The 7,826-nt window shown below is 47.2% G+C and overlaps 1 protein-coding gene across 4 annotated transcripts in view; it reads left to right on the top strand.

The window, feature by feature from the left end:
* The window catches only part of PPFIA1 (PTPRF interacting protein alpha 1), a 92,078-nt gene that overhangs the window by 79,537 nt on the left and 4,715 nt on the right, over positions 1 to 7,826 (top strand). For all 4 annotated transcript variants that reach the window (XM_049641461.1, XM_049641484.1, XM_049641475.1 and 1 more), the window contains 5 exons: positions 1,803 to 1,978; positions 2,083 to 2,180; positions 4,591 to 4,766; positions 5,581 to 5,649; positions 7,283 to 7,448. In XM_049641461.1, coding sequence (XP_049497418.1) covers positions 1,803 to 1,978; positions 2,083 to 2,180; positions 4,591 to 4,766; positions 5,581 to 5,649; positions 7,283 to 7,448 — 685 coding nt within the window. The remainder of the gene's footprint in view (positions 1 to 1,802; positions 1,979 to 2,082; positions 2,181 to 4,590; positions 4,767 to 5,580; positions 5,650 to 7,282; positions 7,449 to 7,826) is intronic.

Raw genomic sequence — 7,826 nt, 5'->3', positions numbered from 1 at the left:
TTTTTTTTTTTTTTTTTTTTTTTTTTTTTTTTTTTTTTATAATCTGTCTGGTTTTGGTGTCAAAATAATGCTGCTCGTATAGAATGAGCTAGGTATTTCTTCTTCACTTTTTTGTAATAGTTTATGTAGAATTGGTACTGTTTTCATAAATGTTTGGTAGAGATCAATGGCAAAAGCATTTGAGGTAGAGATGTGCATGTGTGCGTGTCTGTGGGTTATAGCTACAGATTCAAAGTCAGGTACAGGTTACCAGTTTCTTTCCGAGTGGCTTTCGTAGATTATGTCTTTCAAGAAACTTGCCTGTGTTATCCAGGTTGCTTACGGCTGTCTACAGTTTTCCCTTATTACCCTTTCAGTGTCTGTAGGGTCTGTCCTGATGTACAATGATTTCAGTGTCTGTAGGGTCTTTCATTCTTGATGTAGATAACTTATATCTTTCTTCTTAATCACTCTGGGTAGGGTCATTCCATTCTATTGATGTTTATGAAGACCCGGGTTTTACTTTCATCGTTTTATTTTCTATTATTTTTCTGGTTTCTGTTTCATTGATTTCTGCTCTTTTATTTTCTTCCTTCTGTTTGCTGTGAATTTCATTTGTCTTTTTCAAATTTTTTAAGGTAGCATCTTACATTGTTGATTTGCAACCTTCATTTATAACATAAGTACTTAATACTATAAATTTCCCGCCGCTAGTGCAGCATCCCACAGTTTATGAATATATTGTGTGTGCGCTTTCTTTATGGTTTTTTTTTTTTTTTACGGTTTTATTTTAAGTAATATCTACACCCAACATGGGTCTTGAACCCATGACCCTGAGATTGAGAGCAGCACACTCCACTGACCAAGCCAGCCAGATGCCCCTTGTGTGTTCACTTTCATTCAATTCAAAAGATTTTCCCATTTCCCTTGTGATTTCTTCTTTGGCACATGGGTCAGTTAGAAGTGTGCTAATTCCAAATATTTGGGAGTTTTCTAGATCTCTTTTCATTATTGCTTTCTAATTTAATTCTGTGGAGGTCAGGGGACATATATTTGGTATGATTTCAGTCTCTTTAAATACGTGGAGCTTTTTGTCTGTGTTGGGGAACATTCTGTGTGCACTGTTGCTGTTGGCTAGAGTGCTCTCACGGCAATTGGGTTGGGCTAGTTGATGGTGCCGCTCAGGGCTTCTCCATCCTTGGGAGCCTATCATTCTGGCCTGCTCAGTCAGCTACTCAACCACGGGGAAAGGGAGGTCTTCTAACCGTCTCTCCTCTCGGTCTTACTGGGTTCATGTCTTCTTTTAAATCTATGTTTGTATTCACTTTTTAAAACTCATTTTGAAATTAACAAATATTTTGTTAAGAAAATATGGAAAACAAAGTGTTAAACATAAAATTAAAGCCAGAGATAGTTTTAATGAGTTGAGCTGGATTGATCCTTCAAACTTGTTCATGAGTCGTGATCATTCTTTGTTGTTATATTATTACCTATGAAAACTGTTTCAGAATGCTAACATGTAATCAGTTACAGGTTTAATGTGGTTTGGTGATTACATTATATGTATTAGCACAAATGAGTTGTAGATTTTTAATGGTAGAATTTCCTTTGTGTACAGTTTTAATAGAAAATTTAAGTCAGTAAGTAGGAGATCAAATTATTTTGAAATTATGAAAAGCCATATTATTGGCTTGGCCTTTGAAAATACGTAACAGATTAAAAATTCAGTGTAAAGATGATTTAAATGACCCTTGCGACGTCCTCCCTGTTTTGTTTTGTTTTTTTTTTTTTTCTGAACTGATGTTCTTAATTATCGTGAGCAGACGCTGGCATACGGGGACATGAACCACGAGTGGATCGGCAATGAGTGGCTGCCCAGCCTGGGCCTCGCGCAATACCGCAGCTACTTCATGGAGTGCCTGGTGGACGCGCGCATGCTGGACCACCTGACCAAGAAGGACCTCCGAGGGCAGCTGAAGATGGTCGACAGCTTCCACAGGTGTGCTGCTGCACGTTGGCCCTTCCTGGTTGGCTAAGAGATGTTTGCCCACCGCCACGGCTAATTGTGTTTTGTTTTGTTTTGTTTTTGGTTTTTGGCAACAGGAACAGTTTCCAGTGCGGAATTATGTGCCTGCGAAGGTTGAATTACGACCGTAAGGAGCTAGAGAGAAAAAGAGAAGAAAGCCAGAGTGAAGTAAAAGGCTAGTACATGGCATTTAATTCATGCAGCGAGTGTGAACAGCCTCGGTGATTTGCTGCTTTTTAAAAAAATCAGCAAAGGCTTGAAGGCATCATTACAGGGGAGGGAGAGATGATCCCTTTCTGCGGCCAGAGACCCTGTGCCCGTTTTCTCGTGCTTAACGTCAGTCTGTAGGTTCAGGGTCTCCGGGTAAACATTCTTCCTATGACCTTAGACATTTCCTCTTACGAGGACACACGTCCTCTTTTGTTCAGAAATGCTGCTACACACCATTAGAGAGCAACAGAGCACAGGTGAACAGGCCCCTGCTGTGTGCGTCTTGGTGTGAGTGTGAAAAGTACTGCCCTGGCTGTCTCTCCAAGGACTCGAGGGGCCCACAGTAGCGTAGCGTGGTTCTTCTTCCTGTGGGTGAGGGAGCGGTGTGGGGTCAGCGGGGCACTTGGGCCTCGCAGACAGGGTGGGGGGCCTCTTCTGGGGCGCGGGGGCGGGGGAGCAGGCAGAGGCATTTCGAGGAGGGAGCAGGCCCAGGGGCGTATAAGAGGACATGGTGCTCAGCCAAGAGAGCAGCACCCAGGGCACCTCTAACTGAGCAAGTGTAGTGGTTTGTTTTGCAACAAGACGTTAACGATTAAGCTCAATGTAACCTCTCCCCAAATTTTCATTATAAAGAAATCACTAAGAATGGTAATAGCAGATCGGACTTACCAACTCCAAGCACAAAGGTTAATTCATTTAGTCCTTACCACCGTCCTGTGAGTGCTGTTTTCACCCCTCGTGTTTACTAAGAAAGAAAGGTAAAAGTGTGGTTCCGGAAGTGGCACCTGGGTGGCTCAGTCGGTTGAGCATCTACCTCTTGGTTTCAGCTCAGGGTTCGTGGGTTCAAGCCCTGTGTCATGCTCTGTGCTGACAGTGTGGAGCCTGCTTGGGATTCTCTCCCTCCCTCCTTTCCTGTGCCCCTCCCCCTGTTGCTCCAGCTCTCGCTGTCGCTGTCTGTCAAATAAATAAACTTAGGGGGCACCTGGGCGGCTTAGTCAGTTAAGCGTCTGACTTCGGCTCAGGTCGTAATCTCACTGTTCGTGTGTTTGAGCCCTGTGTCAGGCTCTATGCGGACAGCTCACATGCTGGAGCCTGCTTTGGATTCTGTGTCTCCCTCTCTCTCTGTCCTCCTCCCCCTCAAAAATAAATATTAAAAAACTATTTTGAAATAAATAAACTTTAAAAAAATGTGGCTGGAGGGGAGCCTGAGTGGCTCAGATGGGTTGGGCGTCCGACTTCAGCTCAGGTCACGATCTTGCGATGCATGAGTTTGAGCCCCGCGTTGGGCTCTGTGCTGACGCCTTGGAGCCTGGAGACTGCTTGGGATTCTGTGTCTTGCACTCTCTCTCTCTCTCTCTCTCTCTCTCTGCCCCAACGCTTTCTCGTGCTCTCCCTCTCTCTCCCCCCCACTCTGTCTCTGTCTCTGTCTCTCTCTCTCTGAAAAGTAAATAAGCATTAAAAAAATGGCTGGGAAGATAGCCCATTTGAAGGGTAGTCTAGCCATGATTGAGTTAGTGTGAGTCACAAGAAACACCATAAGACAATATCTGTGATACGTGTTCTGTACATATAGAATATAACGTATGTATGTAATGTAAATGTAGTAACGATCTGTAAGTATTTTACATGTGTCCGTGTGTGTATATCTGTCCTTTTACCTAGAAGAGGACCTTGGAAATGAACTAGGCAAATGTGTTTCATTTATTGTGTACTTCCATTTTAAATCTTTTCACGGTTGACAGAAGCAGTCTTTCAAAGTAACTGGTGATCATCTGGTGATTTTTAGATCTCTCCTAATGCAAATGCAATATTTATTACTTTGCGTAAACATGAGGTCTCCCCTCACAGTCTCTAATATGCTGGAGAGTATCTTCGAGTTTCTGGTTTCCCAATGAGTCAACAAAACGGGCTTCACGATTGTAACTGAGAGGTTCGTGTTCAGTCCACAAGGTGCCCAGACACGGGGCCAACACGTCTGATGGGAGAGGTTTTCCAGCAGACCCGCAGTCTGTAGATGAAGCATAGTCGTGCCTCGTGTGTCCTTCTGGTTCCCGATGCCTGGGCCCTGGTCATTTTGTATTCTCTAGAAAGTCATGTGCATGAGAACTTCCTTGTTCGAGAGTTTCCTCGAGGAGTGGGTTCCGACGGGACGGTTTGCATGAGGCTGGTGAGGGGCCAGGACGACAGCGTGTGAGCGCAGCAGGGGCCGTCTGCCCGCCTGGCGGTGCCCTCCGTGCCCGTTTGGGTCACGCCTCGGGTCGGGACCCGGAGGCTCAGGGCGCACAGCGGGGATCCCTGTCCTGCGTTACAGGGTGTGGAAGTGATGGAGAGAGCTTTCTGCAGCCGCTCTGACCATCGGTGTTTACTGTCTGCAGATGTGCTGGTTTGGAGCAATGACCGAGTGATTCGCTGGGTCCTGTCGATTGGCCTTAAAGAGTTTGCGAACAATCTCGTAGAGAGTGGCGTTCACGGTGCGCTGATGGCCTTAGATGAGACATTCGACTTCAACGCCCTGGCGCTTCTGCTTCAGATCCCGACCCAGAACACACAGGTGACGCCGGGCCGGCCGCGCCCGCCCGCCGCTCTCCTGCTGGAGACCGTGCGCCCCGTATTTGAGCGAGGCGGCGCGTGGCTACACCGCACAGCTAGGCCTGTCTCCGCGAGCCTGGGCTGTGCTGTGCGGCCCGGAGTCCACGGTGCTGCCTCCTCCTGCCTGAGCTCTGCCTGTCCCTTCCCCTCACAGGCTCGTGAGCCTGGCGTGCATTGAGCCCTTAACGCGGAGAGAGAAACACTCTTACTTCCGTGTGTCACGTGGAAGTTTCATGGATTCTGTTTCCGATTTCCCTGTGGAGTTTTTTTTGACTCATGGGCTCACTGGAGAGTCAGGAATTTTTTATCCTTCTTCAGAACACTGTACACCTTTGGGAACGCCCTCAGTCTCCCCACTGGAAACCACCCCCCCAAGACACCCTGGTCTAATTTCCCAGGGAGCATGGACCCCTCTTCCCAAAGGCCCGTTCCCGTAGGCCTCCTGGGGGGCTCAGTCGATTAAGCGCCGGACTCTTGGTTTCAGCTCAGGTCTTGATCTCATAGTTTGTGGGTTTGATCCCCATGTCAGGCTCTGTGCTGACAACGTGGAGTCTGCTTGGGATTCTCTCTCTCCATCTCTCTCTGCCCCTCCCCTGCTCAGCTCTCCCCCCCCCCCCCCCCCCCCCGCCTCTCAAAAATAAATACAGTATTAGGATTCAAGGCATTTATCCCTTGGGTTTTTTAAAAATTTTTCCAGTCTTGGTTTAAAAATAATTGCGATATGCTAACATCCTTTAGATTGACGTAACTTTTGGGCTGTCGGTTTATGATTTCAGGCTCGTGCCGTCTTGGAACGGGAGTTTAACAACCTTTTGGTCATGGGGACGGACAGAAGATTCGATGAAGTAAGTTTTCCACCTAATATCTAAATTTCCATTAACTGTAAATTATTAATATTTGGGGGTACCTGGCTGGCTCAGTTGGAGGAGCGTGGGACTCCTGATCTCAGGGTTGTGAGTTCAAGCCACATGTTGGGTATAGAGATTACTTAAAAGTATAATCTTTAAAACAAAAAATAAATGTAGGGGCGCCTAGGTGGGTGGCTCAGTCAGTTAAGCGTCCGACTTCAGCTCAGGTCACGATCTCACAGTTTGTGGGTTTGAGCCCCGCATCGGGCTCCGTGCTGACAGCTTGGAGCCTGGAGCCTGCTTCAGATTCTGTGTCTCCTTCTCTCTCTGTTCCTCCTCTGCTCATGCTTTGTCTGTCTCTCTCTCAAAAACAAATAAAGATTAAAAAAAAATTTTTTTTTAAATAAAAAAATAAATGTAGATTACTAAAATTGTTAGGAGCCACGTATCAGATAACTCTTGCAAATGTGGAGATAATTTTACTTTACAACTTAAGCTTTGCTCTTAATTTATTAACAAACGAGCCATTAGGGCTCCTGGGTGGCTCAGTCGGTTAGGTGTCTGACTTCCGCTAAGGTCATGATCCCCCTGTTTGTGAGTTCAAGCCCTGCGTTGGGCTCGCTGCTGTCACCGTGGAGCCTGCTTCGGGTCTCCTGTCCCTCTTCCTCTCTGCGCCTCGCTCACACACACTCGTTCTCTCTCTCTCAGAATATAAAAAACAGGGACACCTGTGTGGCTCAGGCGGTTAAGCATGTGACTCTTGGTTTTGGCTCAGGTTATGATCTCACAGTTGTGAGTTTCAGCCTCACGTCTGGCTCCGCGCTGACTGCTGAGTCTGCTTGGGATTCTGTCTCCCTCTCTCCCTGTGTCCCTCCCCCACTCAAGCTGATTCTTTCTCAAAACTAAATAAGTAAACTTTAAAAAAATAAAACAAAAAAACGAATGAGCTATTGAGAAACCAATATTTTCACAGAGATGGGTGGTTCGGTTTTTTTACTTTTTGCTATTTGACTTTTGATACTCTTCAGAAATATTTTTCGCATCGTAACACGTTGGCTGCAGCCTGGGAGTAGAGCCTGTAAGTTGTGTTTTTGGGGGCAGCAGGATATCTCACTGCAGTCCAGGGCCCTGTGCTCTGGGGGAAGGTTTCGGTCGTTTATTTGAAAAGACACAAAATGTTGCTTTCTCCTTACACAAAACCAGGACCGATTTACTCCCACACCACTACTCACTACTGTCTTCGTTGCCATAAGAACACTTGGTGTGACGAGAACAGGGCAAGTGAAAGGGCGCTGCGGGACTGTCCGCAGCCTGAAGACCGTTTTGAGGACAAAAACGTAGTATCTTTTACAGCAGGAAGGTGATTTCACGTAGACAGTGGAGCAGGCCCAGGCGGCCCAGGACTGTCCTGACTTGTGCCCCTCAGGGTCCCGGCACAAGTGTGGCCCTGCCTCCCTTTACCCCCTGGGGCTCCCGTCTGGGCAGGTGGCCCGGTGGCTGTCAGGAATGGGGGTAAATACGTGGAAACAAAACTGCGGAGTGAGGTCATTTTAAAGGGCTGGTAACTTTACTATATATTTTTGTCTTTTATTTTACAGTCGGTCTTGTTTTCTGTCCTTTAATTTCCCAGGACGACGATAAAAGCTTTAGGAGGGCACCTTCTTGGAGAAAAAAATTTAGACCAAAGGACGTTCGTGGCTTGGCTGCTGGGTCTGCAGAGACTCTCCCCGCAAATTTCCGGGTCACTTCCTCTCTGTCCTCACCCTCTATGCAGCCAAAGAAGATACAGCTGGACGGTACGTGACGTCCCGCGCTGCCCCAGCCCCTCGGCGGTGGCACAGGAGGCTCGTTGGCTGGAACGTTAACAGTGGTGGAGAATGGCCGACCTGATGCGTAACGAGGCGTTCGGGTGCTGTGGCGTGCTCAGGCTTGAATGCTCTAAGATTAATCCCAATTCTGCTTCTCAAAGTCTCACAGCGATAGAGATTGTTTTAACGTTCCTGTCTGGTTGAATGTTAGCGTATCCTTCCAACTACTGAAGCTAGGCTTCGTGGGTGTCCTCCGGGCGTGGGACCAGCACCCACGCTTGCAAAGCTACGTATGTGATGGGCGGCCCTAGGGCGCTCGTTTATAAGATGGCAGCGCGGTGGCTTTCAAGCCGCGTCCCTCCCCCC

Source organism: Panthera uncia, chromosome D1, assembly GCF_023721935.1.
Source record: "Panthera uncia isolate 11264 chromosome D1, Puncia_PCG_1.0, whole genome shotgun sequence".
In the NCBI taxonomy this organism is placed as follows: Eukaryota; Metazoa; Chordata; class Mammalia; order Carnivora; family Felidae; genus Panthera; species Panthera uncia.
This window is presented reverse-complemented; position numbering and strand designations above follow the sequence as displayed.